Below are 16584 nucleotides of genomic sequence, written 5' to 3'. Positions count from 1 at the left end.
CTGGCCAATGGGCTTGCCAGAGGGGGTTTTGGGCGAGGGTTGTGACCACTCCTTTCCCTTTACAGAAAATACCCGATGTCTGTAAAGCAAAATTCAGTTATGACTGTATTGGAAAAATATGTATTAGAGTCTAGCCATGAACACATCATGGCATGGAGAACTAAAGCCAAGGACATTTTGGAATTGGAAGGAATACAGAAGAGTCTCTTGATAAATAACCCAGTTAGAGTTAAAAAAAAAAAAAACACTTTGGTTGAGCGACTGGATCAAAACAAGAGAAAAATGTTTACAATTGAGAATGCTCAGAGATCAACCATATAGAAACAAAAAGTAGTATTCTGTAGAACCTTATATGATAACATTTCCTGACCATAAACTAAGGTTATTATATATGATAGGGATGAACTATGGTATACCATAGAGATCCTGTTCAGTTGGAAACTCAGCCAAAATAGCTGCTGTAGATTTTGTTCTATGGATTCGCAAATTAAGACATTAAAAGATCTGATCACTGAATGTCCCGCATTAAACTTTTTAAGATTTAGACTCTTCCAGCATATGTTTAAAGAATATGAAATAGTGGACACAGATTTATTATGGCAAGCCTTGTATGATGGCCCCAAATTGGGATTAACTGAATTACGAACCGACGATATAAACCTTGTGAACTGATATCTAAAGTTGAATGTATTGGATGAATAACGGAAATATTATGTGATTTGAAGTTGATGTGCTTTAGACTTTTGTATTTATATTTTCTGATAATGGTGATTTCCTTATTTCATCCTTTTCTGATTTTAAACCATTTTTGTGGAAGTGAAATGTATAAGCAAATGTGTTTTTTTGTTTTAAATGTAAGGGATAAATTGTATTTAAAACTTTTTTTGTGTTTTTAATATTTTAATTGTTATTTTGTATTTTCGTATTTGAAAGGCTGTTTTCTTTTTTTAACAGACAGTAACACCTTCATTTAAGACTTTAGCATCATGTTATCGCATCATAAGGTGATGACAATGTGATAATAGCCTTAAAGACCTTGGTATGCATGTTAAAAGCCCTTTCCCAACTCATGGCCTTTAGTAATGATGAAGGCTGGGGTTGGAGCCATCTGAAGGCAGGTTGTGTTTGAGTTTTAGGACTACCAGAAGACCAACAGGACTTGCACCTTTATCCCATTTTATTTAATTGGCCGTAAAATGTCTCTTTTTTGCCATCTTGCTTTGACATGAAATATACGTGGGGTGGCAAGCAAATTCTCAGATTGGGTTGAGATAAGAAGAGAAAGGAAAAGTGCATACTGTGGGTGGGGAGGAAAAAAGGGTACCTGTTAATCCATTGTTAAGAAATACACATGCTCCTTAGTGAGTTAAGCAAGCCACTCAGATATATGTGTGTGCGACCTGCAGTTAAATCTTCGTTTCTAACAGGGTTCCAAGGTCAATAAATCGAGCACCAATAATTGGATTACTCCCCCCATGAAGCAATATTTAAAGACCTGGTATTAGAAAAATTAATAGTACGAAGTGCTAATAACCATAATATTTTTTACATAGCCCTTGCTACTACAGTTTTTGCCATTTTGCAATGCTGCAAATAGCAGAGCTTTCCATTAGTCTCATCATTTTCGTCAACTTTTCACCCTAGGATTGTTGAAAGGCTGTCTGATGTGCCAAAATTCAACCATACAACCTGCATGATGGAAGCTAATTGCCACAGCAATCTCTGAGCAATCTGACTGAAAGCAGACAAAAACCTTTAGCTGGCATGGGCTAGAGTTCGCCTTTAATGCATCAAAGTGGCAGTCCCCTTCAGTTCTTACAACATTATGCTGCCTCAGCCTCCCAGCTACATCAAATTTTCATTTAATTTATTTTAACTTCACAAACTATGTTCTCCACTCCCAATTATTTGTGAAAGATCATGGGCAGCTGCAACCCTTCCTCAAGCGCTGCAGTCTAAGGCCCTCAGACATCTGCCTGCGACAGAGGATTCAGTGGCAGGTTTTGGTGCCCATCAGTTCACAACCTGTGCTGCCGTGTCTGCAGTGGCAGCAAGGCTGGCTGAATGTTTCCAGGAGTTAATTTAGATTAACAGATCCTGTGATTAATTAATCATAAACCTGAATCCTGTGTATGGCTAATATTACAGAGGGTAAGTCTTAGGGAAAAAAGAAAGGCAGTCTTTAGGATGTTTTAGTTACTGATAGGTTGGATGGCAAAGGAATAATTCAATATGCTTTTCAGGAATCTCAAACTAGAATAAGCTGACGCCCAAGGAAGAACTTTTGCTTTAGCAAAGGAAAGGGATAGATTTTGGTCCTTAGCAGTATTTCAATTCTATACATCTATGGAGCCTGATGGATATCTCATTATTGATACATGCCATAGCAACATAGTGGAAACCTTTGTTGTGTACCAAGATTTTCAAAGAGTAATTACCAACTACGGAGAGGCTTTCAAAAAGGAGACACAAGGTGGCCTTTGGTAGACCGGCCTTTACATTTTAGTCTTGTTCCAGTTCAATTATGGGTTCTACCTAATGGAACGGAAATGGAAATAGGGAGAGCTGGCTCTAGAACACAAAGTTTTGTGTCATGAAAAAGGTAAGACATTTCCACCAGGCTTGATTTCTCACCTTCCCTGATGGCTGTGCATGGAGCTCCTTCTTCGTGCTCTAATCGAATCTCCTTCAATGCAACAAGATTATCTGTCAGTTTACTTCTGCCCTTATAAACTGTTGCATATGTGCCCTGTTGTAAACAAAATACAATGTCAGTTTTAAATAACCAAACCTCCCAATGGACATCTTACTCCCTTTTTGTTTTAGGATAGTAGTGGTATATGATATTACACAAGTACTGTACAAATAGTTGAGGTGCTAAAACCCATGATTTAATTGAATGCAAACATCATTCCGACGAAGGTATTATACAAGTTACAGAGGGAAAACAAAGTACAAAAGTATATCAGAGTGCCTTGAAATGAAATATAACAAATGTAAAACATATGTATACATGACCTGGTGATTTTACAAAATGCAACTGAAATGAAATGTGTGGCGTGGGCACCTAAGCCTGCTTTAATGGGTCTGCTGACCTACTCATAGTGATAGGTGTGCAATAAAATAGACCACTGAGTAATGCAAAATGAAGAAACCTTGTTTTAGCATGACAATTCTCATCCCTCATGTAGGTTGGGAATTAATCAAAGGATAACGTGAATTGGTGTTCGCAGAGCGACACCAGAAGCAATGGGTATTTTAATAAGATCCTGATGAAGTTGACATAACAAAACCACCACTGAAATCGATTGACCAGCTTGGGGGTATCTTTAATTGTGACTAGTGGATACCGTAGGAAAGCAATTTTCTTTTAATGATAGATATCGAATAGAGCACTGATCAATGTGCCATATGGAATGCCAGCTACACACTCTGGGGAGGGCGGAATAAATAATGAAGAAATTCTGTACCCAAATGCAATAGAGTTCTTTCCATTTTTAGGTCATATTCCTGGTTAGTCTGATCTGTGACCTCACTCCATTGGGGGTCACATACGGAGTAGAGCAGCACACAGTCATTGGATAGGGCAAGGACACAATTGTAGACTGTTCCACCCATAGCACTGTGCTTTTGGTTTTCCAGGCTCTTGTTTTTCAGTGTAGTAAAGGGCCATTTTCCTTGTTCTGTTCCTTTTAGATGGGCGGCCCACCAGCGATTTCTAGGGCCAGACCACTTTAATGGATAGTTCAGTCCTTCTTGAGGGAAAGTGGTAGATTACTTAAGGAGCATTTTGAGACCAGTTACCCTTGTGTATTTTATTATTAATAATTGCTGTGTGACTTCCAGATTTTCAAGGTAAGTGTTTCTCTGTGGTATTTTATTCACCTTTCTGGAAACCCAGGAAAATAAACCTGGAATGACAACCCATGAATGATCAATTTAACAACTGCATACAGAGATATTTTGTCAGCTTTTTTAAAAAAAAACAAATGGTGAAAGCATTACACACAACAGGAGACGGAGAAACATCTCTTTTGAGGAGAGTGAGTAAGTCAGTCAGTCAATGATATGTTATACAGATTTTTTCCATTAACAGCTTTATAACAAACACGATCCAAAAAACAAAGATAAAATTGCTCTAAAAACAAACATGATAAAACCATATACAAAACCGAGCCAAGAAAAAACATTTCAACAATGCCAACCTGTCTCAAATGTGCAGTTTTTACAAATTCATGCATATCAGACATAAACCTCAGATTGTTAAAACTCAGCAAAAAAAAGACATAAAAAGACATAACATACGGACTTGACATTTTTTTCATTGAACAGTAAACCTGCAACAGATTAAAAAGTATTTAAGCAAGAGCCCCCATTGTAAGCGCTTCTCCCGGAGATCATCAATGAAAGACAACAAATAAATGCTTAAAACAAGGGTTGTAGTTCAAGAAAATTAAGTTACTCACTGTAGTGACCACAGTACTCAGTTAATTGTCCCCTTTCCGCCATCCTTATGGGCGTCCACCAACACGGGGATGGTACCGGAACCATTGGCAGTGAAAAATGTAGCTTCCCCTTTAAATTTAGTATAGCGCTCCTGGGCGTGGAAACGCCCACCAGAGGCTCCACCCTCCAGTCCCTCACCTCAGTCCCCTTTTAACACATTGGATGCTTAAATACCTGGCTACACTGGATTTATTAGCCCTTCGCACACAAGCGGGGTAAGGTGGGTGAGACATATGGAGCAAAGGGGACTATGGTCTACAGTGAGTAACTTAATTTTTTTTAACTACAACCCTTGTTTTAAGCGTTTATTTGTGGTCTTTCATTGATGATATCCAGGAGAAGCGTCCCTCACGTCCCGTCCCCTTTTCCCCATCCTTGTGGGCGATTCCACGAACAAGTCCATAGGGTGGAGCTGTGACAACCGGCCTCATATCTTAGGACAAAGCAAAAAGGTTCTTCAGAACCGCCTTACCGTGCCTGGAGCTGCTATCCAAGTAAAAGTGCTTACAGAAGGCTGATGGAGTGGCCCAAGTAACCGCCTTGCTGATGACATCCCAAGAAGCATGCCTCTGAAAAGCGACTGCTGTGGCCTTAGCTCTGACCGCATTAGGCAAGAATCCACACAGGATGCATGGTTTGCCCATGGCCGTGTACGCCTCTGAAATGGCCTGAACCATCCAATGGGGGATAGAAGCCTTGGAAGCCTGGGTGCCGGGAGACGTGCGTCCGAAAGTCATGAACAATGCCTCAGACTTCCTGAAAGATTTTATCCGAGAGATAGATCTTGAGGACTCTCTTGAGGTCCAAGGAATACAAAGCCCTTTCTGCCTCTGACTGTTGGTTCAAGAAGAACACCGGCAGGCAGATTTCTTGGTTCAAATGGAATGGAGAGACCCCCTTGGGCAGGAAACTTGGATGAGTGCGCAAGATGACCTTGTCATTATGAAACATGGTGAAGGGTTTGCATGAAGACAACGCCTGCAGCTCGCTGACCCAGCATGCAGAAGTGAGTGCCACCAATAGCACTGTCTTTAGAATCAACAGCCGGATGACCACCGAGGCCATAGGCTCAAAGGGCTTGTGCTGCAAGGCCGCAAGAACGGATGAGGCCTGTACACCTGAAGAAAAAGCCTGGACAAGCCCTTGAGGTGGGCATTAACCACCGGTTTGGCTGCTGAAAAATTGTGCTCTGGGCAATTTTTGCAGGCCATGACGGCTGCCAAATAGGTGCAGTAAGTATCTACCTGAACGCCAGAGGGGGCCAAATGTGCGGAGAAGGCCAGCACGTCGCCCAGGGCGCAGGTGAAGGGGTCCAGCCCCTTGCCAGAAGCCCAATGGCAAAATCTGGTCCACTTGCTCTTATACAGGGATGGTATAGACGGCCTCCTGTATGATGTCCCAGTTGTCATCTGAAAATTGAGCAGGTTGCAGTCTCAGCTGGTCAGCAACCAGTCCACAAGAACCAGCCTGGCTGGGTCTGGGTGCTCCACTGCCCCACCCTGCTGAGTCAGAAAGCCCCTGTTGGCTATCGGAAGATGGACTGGCCCTTGGGAGCACAACTGAAGTAGGTCCAAGAACCACGCCCTCAACAGCCAATGCAGGTCGATCAGGATGAGGCTGTAGAATAAGGCTTCAGAATTTGCAGAGGGTCCGATGTAGCAACAGTCACGGAGGAAACACATAGCATCTGTAGCTGTTCCAGCAGTGCTGGAATGCGCCCAGTGAACCCCGACCCCAGCCCGCCCAAGAGGGGCCAAGGGGGCTCCCACTGCTACATTGCAGTCCATCAGCCGTCAGGTGGAGTTGGAGGCGCCTCCTCTGCATGCAGGATGCCACGAGTCCCAGAAGATGCTGGAACCACCATGCCGAGGTGGTCGAGCTGGCCAGAAAGTGCCCTACTGCCTTGAGGAAGGAGGAATCTCTCCTGTGTGGGGAACAACCACTGCACCGCCACGTCCCAGCGCACTCCAAGGAACACAAGATCCTGGGCGGGAGTCAGCTGTGACTTCTGCCGGTTGAGGGCGAAGCCCAGCTGGTGCAGAACGTCCGCCAGCTGTTGGCAGGAATGCACCACCACCTCGGGAGGGCTGGCTCTGACTAGTCAGTCGTTCATATAAGTTCATAAGTGATGGCCCTCCAGGCGGAGGAGACCTGCCACTGTATTCATTAGTTTCCTGAACGCACGAGGAGCTGAGTAGAGGCCGAAGACGAGCACCTTGTACTGGAAGTGGTATGCCATAATCATGAACCGCAGAAACTTCCGATGCGGCTGGTATATGCACTCAAAACACATAGCGAGTACTGCCAATGACGAATCACAGGTACTTCCTGTGCTTGGGATGGCTAGGCACATGAAAGTAAACATCCTGAACATCGAGTGCCACCATCCAGTCCTGGATCTAAAGGGCATGGAGGATCTGCGAGAGAGTGACCACCTTGAATTTTTCCTTCCTGAGGAACTTGTTCAAGTGCCTCAGCTCCAAGATGAGTTGCGGTCCTCTGTCCTTTTTGGGCACTAGGAAGTAAATAGAATATCAACCCTGGGTCAGCTCCGATAAAAGGTACCTTTGCCATCATAACTTTCTCCAGCAGGGAAATAATTTCCTGCTTAAGAGGCATATCCGGGGCCTGAAAAGGATGTAAACTTGGTGGGCAATCTGGAGGCCGATTTAGGAATGGGAGACAATAACCAGGAGATACTGTTTGTAGTACCCAGGCATCTAAAGTAATGGAATACCATTCTTTTAAATGCTGGGTCAGCCTCTCTCCCACTGGAGTCTTGGGGGAGTGGGGGGTAGGCTTAAGCCTTTGTTGTGGAGGTGGTTGCTTGTACCACTAGACTTTACTTTCTGGAGTTGGGTACCTAGAGAAAAATCTGGATCCACAGAGGATGGCCTGCATTTTTTGAGTAGGTTCTTGCTAACTGCTGGTACTATAACTGTTTTTGTCTACAGTTCAAGGAGGGGATACGTAAGGGCTGAGTGGTAAGGGTAAAACAGGTTCTTGGAGGACAGCGGTAGGTCAAAAGGAGAGAGACCGGTTTTTAGCATGTTTAACAAGTGCTTTACTCAAGGTATTAGAAAATAGCCATTCTACTCCTAGTCTATGGGTTTCCCTACTTAACAAAACTAACTTCTGTGCTCATCATCAGTAGTGAAATCCAAAAAGTAAAACGGTCTGTCTTCAAAGCTAATCTGTACTGGTCATGTATGACGCCTTCTCCTAGATAGGCTGTTCCATCCCTAGTAGATGATTTTAAAATAGTTCTTGGCTATTTCTGTGATTAACTTGTTCAGTTCTCTCTGGGATTTTTCCACTTTTCTGGCACCCTTTTCCCTTTTGTAGAGAATCATCTTCACACTGTGTTTGGGTTTTGACCCCTTCGTATTTTGATTTCTTAAAGTGTCTCTTTAAAGTTGCGTTTTTACAATATAGAACGGAAATTCTTCTGTAATTGATCTTGGTTCTCTATATTCCTCTGGTCTCGTACTTCCTCTTGAGCATGTTTCATATCAAAATTATCTTGGTCTGATCAACAGACTTTCTTTTTGTGATGATTACAGCAGCCCCACCAACTGTTTGTTTCTTTGGTCAGTTCAGTTCCTGTCTTGTTGTAATGAGTAGGACAGGTTCCAGTCAGATTCTCCTTCTTTTGGGTTTTTGGCCCTTCACCAAGACGAGTAAACGGAGTGCCAGAGTTAATCTAACTAGTATGGATACTTGTACTTTCACTGGGATGAGTAGGCCGAGTACCGGAGCTGTTCTCACTCTTATGGCCACGGGTTCATTCACTGGGATGAGTAGACCGAGTGTGCTCTTGGTCCTCGTGCTACCTCCTGTGTCTCCCGCTATTCCCGTTACCTTCTTTTCCGTGGGCAAGCATCATCACCAGGTCTTTCTCCTGGATCAGGGCGACACTCTAGTTAGAACAGATCCTGCGTTTACTGCTAATCTTCTTGGTTCTTCCTCGTGGCTCCGCAGAGCCAACTCTAACGGTCTCAGTTGTGTTTCTGTAACTGGACAGTCCACCTCCCACGGGTCATGCCAACTCTCACTCGGTTCTTGTTCTCTCTGGTTTTCTTCCCATGCACGGCTTGACCATCTGCCTTCTCTTTGCCTACTGGTTACGCCCAATGGCTGGACCCTCCCGACAAAGGATCTCCCGGTTCACAGCAGCTTCCACCTCCTCGCTGATTGGAACTTCCCAGGTCTCAACTCTTCCGTAGTCCTCCTTCCATATTTATATTAGACTTCTGGGTCCTCCCCAGCAGAGTATAAAAGTCCCTTTTCTCTTTTTGTAAGAGCATCCTCCCTCGCACATTCGTTAGTTCTTTGCAGTTTGGTGGTCGTTCAACCATTGAGCGATCGGTATTGCTCATTCACCTCTGTTATTCGCAGTATTTTTATCAGTTATTTCTTGAAGTTCAATGTTGGGTCTAATATTACAAATACAAACAGTGACTTGTTGTGATGGACTTCTCTGAAGCCTGGAAGTTATTGGCAGCCCACCAGAAAGGGTTTCAGGGAGTTCGACGAAACAGAGTCTCTCCCCTGTGAGGTCCTGTATACCGCCATCCCTAGGGGGAATGCTGTGTAGCAGGCTCACCTCCCTAGCCTCACAAGGAAAGGCTGCCATCTGGGGAGAAGTGACGAAATCCTGAGATTCGTCACACGGACCCCTGTCCAGGATATCAGTAAGGTCATCTTGAATAATGTCCCTGGTAGGACGACCCCAACATAAGTAATCAATGACTTTGTTCATTACCTTCATGTAGGCTGCATTTGGATGGGAATGTACACCAGGTTTCTCGAATTAGACCTCTGAGGAGGTATTGAATCCACTGGGGTCTTGAAGGTTGGAAACCAAATCTTCCATTCTAGTCTCCTCCAAGATAAATTCCTCTGGGATGTTCAATGCCTTAAAGCGTTTGAAACCAAACGGGACATCATCGTCGTCCTCCTCAAATGACCTGAAGGACTTCAAGTCTGAATGTGACTGGGCTGCGTATCTCGATGTCAAAGCCTCCTTCGAGGGGGAGGCTGATGCAGCTTTTCCCAGAGACCTCGGGCTCTTGATTATCGGGTTGAAGATATCGCAAAGTACCTGCCAGTCTTGGAGCTCACGGTGGTATCTGTATCTTTACTCCTTTTTTTCAAAAAAGCAGGGGGTGCTGCTTTGTGATTTTTAGTCTAAACTCTTCCCATTCCACCACTGAAGCGGCTTTCTGGGGAAAACGTACCTCAGACCTGTTGGGTGAGGAATCCGTTGAAGAGCGATGACGTCTATTCTTTTTTGTTTTTGGATGATAAAGAAGAGGAATGGCGAGAGTCACTCCTAGAACAGGATCTTTTGGAATGTTTGGACCCGGTTTTCAGTCTCTTGGTGGACTTCTCACTAGAGGAACTATGATCCTTGGAGGATTTCCCTTTCAAAGGAGTGGAAGTGGAGATTTTGAAATAGAGCGCCTAGGGTGAGCTTCAATTTTCTCTCCATCAACGCCTTATTCGTCACTGATTGGCAAGAGCCGCACTCAACGACGTCAATGGCCGTGCCAAGGGACCATAGACAAATCCTGTGAGCATCTGTGATCAACATCTTCGAATCACAGTCCTCAATCTTCTGAAACCTATTGGGTTCGGAGTAGACATTTTCAAAGAAAAAGGTCAGAAAATTAATGACATGCGTCAAAGAAAATTCTGAGGCGAAGCCGAATCATTCTGAGTGCATGCTGAGCATGCAGAAAAATGGAACTGAAGCAATGGGGTGCATTGCAAGCTATTTATAGCATTATCAACGTCATGTCCGAACGCGAGAATGAAGAGTGTCAAAGGACAAACGCTAAAGTCGCACTGTGCTTGCTACTGTTGATTTGATTTTTCGCACAACTGCAAAGCAGGAGACATGTAGATGAGATATCCGTGGGAGGACCTGGGCCTTACAAACATACATATGTGACATTCACTTTGAGTGTGTGAGAATGTAAATAAAGAACAATTAGGACACATTTAGGTTTCCCTTATGGTTTTCCAGGGCTGTACTGCAAACCATAAGTGGCCCTGGAAATGTTTTCACCCCAAATTAACATGTAGCGAAAGCTTTGTAACAAATTCTTTACTTCAACCCACTCAAAAGCTGCCCATGGAAGAAGGTTGTGCACATAATGGCCCCTATCAGAGAGCTTTTCATCTGACAAAAAGTCCTTCCAAGATAACGGAGGCCATACTCAAGACACACCCTTAAGCTACGGGGCACTTGTGGAGTTACCTCTGGAATGAAAATGTCCAGTGTGCTATGGTGCTGGTAGTTTAGCGTTGATCTGAAGTCTCGCGCCGCCGGCAGTGGGAGTGTGAGACACATAGGAAGAGCCCACCCAGAACATCGGTGACATGCACGGCAGGAGATGCGTGTGGGGTCACTGTGTATGTGTGGAGGGGATGGTGGCACTGAACACTGGAAATGTGGTGCAGGTTGTGGGAAAACAGAAGGCATTCTCACAGCCACTCCCCAGGGATCTTTTGCTCAGGTGGCCAGGGAAGGGAAATCGCTTTTGGATCCCAATGCTGGGGGTGGACAAGCTAGGGAGGACCACCTGGGTGGAGGGTCCTTGGGGTTGGGGAGAGAGTGCCAGATGGCGAGACATGTTTCCCCCCTTCCCTGATATAGACTCACTTCTGTTTTCTTAGGGGCCCACATCCTTCCTCTGTGAAGGTGTCTTTAATCTGGCCACACATCTACGGAGCCTCTCTCGCTCTGGAGGCACACGGCTTGACAACTGCTCCTCGACTCTGTCTCCAGCGCGTTGACTGCGCAGCAACCACAGTAATCAGGCTCACATGGGGAAAGACAGCTCTCCTGCACGCCTTCCACGTGCAGCCTCTGCACTTCAGAGTTTGGGGAACAGGACCCTCTCAGAACAAGCAAGTGAAATCAGCTGTTTCCACGTTCCGGCGTCCCTCTTGTTCTCCCACTTCTGCTTGGTTTGAGAGCCTTGTGCCTTCTTCCTTGCGCTACTACTGCTGCACCTGAGTGGACCTTTTATGCATCCCAGGTTCTCTCAGGTGTAGGCTGTTCGGCCTAATTGCCCGACTCCTGCGACTGCACTCCTGCTCAGCCCCCTTCCTCATGTCAGTACTTATGAGATTATGAGACTTGTAGTCCCCTTCAGTAAAGCTAGCTCTTTTAACAACCAAGTTACTTTTAAGGATAGATTTATTTCCCTTGAACTCATTAAAAGATGGACTGTTTTTCATTCTTTCTTTTTTTTCGTATAGAACGCTTCATGAATTTGCTAGCCATCCTTGCGCAGGGGCATGCTAATCTTCTTTGTATCATTTCAATTTTAGTATATGTGCCGCCGAAGCGAGCACAAAAGATGGACTGTTAGTATTGGTTTTTACAGAGCAAGACATTTGTTCCAAGGCATTTTCGCTAGATACTTTTACATTATACCTTTGGAAGTAAGGACAGGATTTATTCTCAAAAGGTCTTTCCGTTAATGAGGCTTGCTCATATTTAACAGAACTTGTAACCCGAGTTACAGATCTTAGCAATGGGTCATAGACATTATAATAACCATATGCTATTACGTGTTTTGGCAACCCAGAAAGGCACTTCCTTTCAGAGGACAAATACCATGTCTCATCCCACGGTATCGCCGCACCACATTGGCCCGGTCTCCTCCTAGGTGATTCCACCCCCACAGTACACCACTCCCAAGGTCAGGATCACAATGAGTCTGCCTTTCCCTGGCCACCTGGGAGGAGACATTAGGCAGGGTCTCAGTGAGGGATCTGTAGGATTCTTCAGAGCGCCTACTAAAGGATGTCATTGGCAACCTACCAGTTTTGGGGCACTTTATAATTGAGTGGGTGCACAGAGCTTTAATGGCAAGACCACAACCCAGTACATCAAAGCATCCAATTATTATGAAGCCATTAAACTTCAATCATGCCAGCTGCCTGCTTAGAAATGGTCAACGTATCTATTCTTTATTGTTAGTTATGTACCCAGGAGTACTTTTCCTTCCCAGGCATGGTGCGGCAAGCATCTATCAGTTCCCCTTTCACCAAAGCACGTGAAGGGCTTTGGCGGACTGTCTCAGATACTTCGGAGTCGAAGAGGATTGATCCATTTCAAGAACTATGATCGTATTGAAGTCACCTCCGATTAGTACTATTTCCTACCAAAAAAGGGTGCATCTTATCCAGTGACCCCCTCATAGACAGTAGGGTTGTCAACATTGGGACCATACACATTTACTAGTGTTAAGTGTGTGCGAAATAATATGCTTGATCACAATTGTACCCCCGTCTTCATTAGGATGAGTAGTACCAACATCTATTTTCACTCAATTGTTGCCCAAAACAATAGTTATTTTCCTGTCTTGTTAAGGAAGCCAGAACTTACTTTGTTTGATTAGGCTAGTTTAGTTTAATTTTTATAACGTGCTATATCACCCAAAGGCCTCAGAGCACGCACATAACAATTACAACAATAATGAAAGACTGAAACCCTGACTGAGTAGAATACAGTGAGGTTAAACCTTTGATGTTCCAGGTTGCCAATAGAGTTCAGCTGTGGACATTATGCCTCTCGCTTCAACTCTGACCCACTATGCTAATATATCGATCCTAGTGCAGTGTCGAATATTGTTAATTGCCACAGCATAAGAGTACTTTTCAGATACAATATTGGTCTTCGTCCGCCACAGTCACATACCACAGTGTTATGTTTAAGTTGTGCTCAATTAGCTTTGAGCTGAAGTGTATGGAAATGGACTGTGTCTTCGTAACCCTTATTCCTGCCCTCCTACCCCACCCAGTGTAATCCTAACTGCCAGTGTGTTTATCCTTCCCTTAGTATCAGCTGACAACAACAAGCACATTAACTGCAGAACAGAAAACAGTAATATGAAATTTACAATAACTTGTGCTTACACTGCTTAGGAACCCTTATATTTGTATCATCACCTGTATCACATACTGCACGATGCCCTATCTGGGATGGGGTTTAGCAAGATAGATGCATGCCCTGGGCCGCCGGTATCAAGCAGGATAGCGTCCAGATAGGGAGCCACGCCTGCTGGGTCGAAAGTAACTTAATTCATTTATTAGCATTTAGTATTTGATGCTGCCTCCGGAGAGTCTACGCTTTATGTCCTGAAAGGTTTTCCTCGCTGCTTGCACAGCAGGACTTAAGTCTGAGAATATAGAATTTGGTACATTATCGAAATTGAAATCTTTTCATGCGTTGCCTTTAGTATTAAATCCCTGTTGCTGTAATTAAACATGTGTGCTAAAATGGGCCTGCGTGGTATACCAGTGACTCAGTGTTGTCTGGGGGAACAGTCAGAGTTCGATCAGGAAGTGATTGACACCCAGGATATCCTGCAGGTACTTTTCCAGCAATACCTCAACTGATCCATGGATTCTGTGAGGAGTCAGGAATTAAACTCAGACACAATCTTGCCATGTTTTTGTTAAAGACTCTTTTTGAAAATAAAAGGGCTGGGAAAAGGCCTCTCTGACCCTGCTCAAAGAGGAATTTTCATACCTAAAACCAAAACGAAGTATCTATGTGTGCCAGGACGTCAAAATCAACAAAACCATCCTTCTGTCCAAAAGTTCTATTCTGACCATCTCACTATACATTAACCCATTAGGTGAAAAGGAAAATTGTAAAAATATAAATTAAACTATGTCGGATTATGTGTTGGCCTAATCACGCTCATATATCACTTTTGCATCATGAAACAGTGTTGCAACATGTGAACCTGAAACCATTGCTCGAGAAGCCATTTTGAGTAAGGGGGCCATTTTCAGTTTGGTTCTGCTCATCACACCCATTATATATATATATATATATATATATATATATATGATACATTACTCACCGTAATCGTATTTCTGAAGCTTGTATCTGCTTAGATTCACATGCTGTGCATAGGCCGACATCTAGTGGAAGCTGCGGAGTATTACAGTTTGTTTTTCGAAACTCGAAATGGGCGTCGACACAGGGCGTGCCAGTAATACTTTCCCTAGTGTGACGTCCACTGTACCCAAGATCCCTCACGCGTCTAGGATCCTCAGGTTGGATTTTTTTTTCTGACATGAGGTAGCATGAGGAGTAGCGTGAGTACAGATAATCCAAGCAGATAGACAGAAAGGTAAGACAACAAGCAATCATGCGCCTTCTCTCGGAGGGGAGGAAGGGTGGGTCGCATGTGAATCTAAGCAGATACAAGCATCAGAAATACGATTACGGTGAGTAATGTATCCCTTCTGAGGCTTGTGGAATCTGCTTAGATCACATGCTGTGCATAGATTAGCGAGCAGTACCAGAAGAAGGAGGTGAGATGTGAGAAGGGTCATGACCAAATAAGTGTCTTAGAACCGCTTGTCCCACTTGTGTATCTGCCTTGGAATGGGTGTCAATGCAGTAATGCTGAGTAAAAGTGTGAATAGAGCTCCAAGTAGCTGCTTTGCAAATGGTGTCAAGGGGTACATTTGCAATGAAAGCCAGAGTGGCCCCAATGCCTCTAGTAGAGTGGGCCCTTGGCGTAAAAGGCAGAGTCTTTTCAGAGAGTGAGTAACACAGCTGGATACAGTTAATAATCCACTTCGAGATGGCACCTTTAGAGACGCGATCCCCCTCTCTGCCTGTAGCTACGGAGACAAACAGTTGATCTGTTTTCCTTAGCGGTCTGGTTTTATTTACATAGTAGAGGACCGCCCTACGCACATCTAGGGTGTGTAGTTTCACCTCAGCCGAGCTTTGCGGGTTCTGGAAGAAAGCCGGAAGCTCGATGGACTGGTTTACATGGAATTTTGATATAAATTTAGGCGAGAACCTAGGGTGTGTGCGTAAAACCAGTTTGTCTTTATGCACTGACAGAGCCTGAATTTCACTGACCCTTCTTATAGAAGTAATAGCTACTAAGAAGGCCGTTTTATAAGTCAGGTGTTCGAGACTGCTTTTATGCATGGGTTCGAAAGGGGGGCCCATGAGCATGGCTAGCACCACATTAAGGTCCTACCCTGGTGGTGGGTTTGAAATAGGAGGGTGAAGTCTCTTTACTCCTTCCATGAAGGCTTTAACTACTGGTACTTTCCACCACAAAACCTTGCTATGGGAAGTGGTGTAACGCGAGAGGGCTGCCAGGTGTACTTTCAGTGAGTTAAAAACCAATCCTGCATCTAGCAGGTGGAGCATGTAAGTAACAATAGTGGAAGGAGTGCAATCAACTGGGTTGATTTGTCTACTCTGGCACCAGATAACGAACCTCTTCCACTTGTCAAAGTAACAGTGCCTTGTGTTTGGTTTCCTAGATTCCTTTAGGATGTCCATACACCTCTGTGGTAAATTGAGGTGTCCAAACTCTATGACCTCAGGAGCCATGCTGCCAGGTTCATTGAGTTGGGTTGCTGGTGCACTGTTTGACCTTGGTGCTGGGACAGTAGGTTGTACCAGGCTGGAAGTTTGATGGGCTCGCACACCGCCATCCTGCATAGGTGTGGGAACTACGGTTGTCTTGCCCACATGGGAGCAACTAGGACGAGCGTCATCGACACCCTGTTCATCTTGTTCATCTTGTTCACCACTTTCCTGATGAGGAGTTGGTGGAAAAGCGTACGCAAACATCCCTGACCAGTTCATCCACAGGGCGTTCCCCTGGGAGTCTGGTTGGGGGAACCTGGATGCAAATCCTGGGCATTATCTGTTTTCGCTTGTGGCGAATAAGTCTATAGTGGGGAAACCCCACTGAGAGAAGAGATCTTCTACGACCTCTCTGTGAAGAACCCATTCGTGTTCCTGTGGGAGGGAGTCTCTGCTCAGAGCATCCGCTAGGGAATTGAGCTCCCCTGGAACATGTTGTGATGACAGGAAGATGTTCCGTCTGAGTGCCCATATCCAGATTTTCTGGGCAAGCTTGGACAGATTTGGCGAGCGAGTCCCTCCTTGCTTGTTTAGGTAGAACATGGCTGTAGTGCTGTCTGTCCGGATTTGCACTGACAGGTTTAGTAGGTGGGGCTCGAACGCCTGAAGCGCTCTGAATACTGCCAGAAGCTCTAGCAGGT

At 44.6% G+C, this 16584-nt stretch overlaps 1 protein-coding gene and 1 non-coding gene across 8 annotated transcripts in view; both read right to left on the bottom strand.

Moving 5' to 3' along the window:
• The window catches only part of LOC138566485 (cyclin-dependent kinase 17-like), a 1557968-nt gene that overhangs the window by 989740 nt on the left and 551644 nt on the right, over window positions 1–16584 (bottom strand). For all 7 annotated transcript variants that reach the window (XM_069643847.1, XM_069643850.1, XM_069643846.1 and 4 more), the window contains one exon: window positions 2635–2749. In XM_069643847.1, the coding sequence (XP_069499948.1) occupies window positions 2635–2749 (115 nt within the window). The remainder of the gene's footprint in view (window positions 1–2634; window positions 2750–16584) is intronic.
• On the bottom strand, window positions 11769–11874 carry LOC138568565 (U6 spliceosomal RNA). The gene has a single exon (XR_011302895.1). It is a non-coding gene; the product is annotated as a U6 spliceosomal RNA (small nuclear RNA).

The sequence above is a fragment of the Ambystoma mexicanum genome, chromosome 2p (assembly GCF_040938575.1).
Source record: "Ambystoma mexicanum isolate Mex_15411 chromosome 2p, UKY_AmexF1_1, whole genome shotgun sequence".
Classification (NCBI taxonomy): Eukaryota; Metazoa; Chordata; class Amphibia; order Caudata; family Ambystomatidae; genus Ambystoma; species Ambystoma mexicanum.
This window is presented reverse-complemented; position numbering and strand designations above follow the sequence as displayed.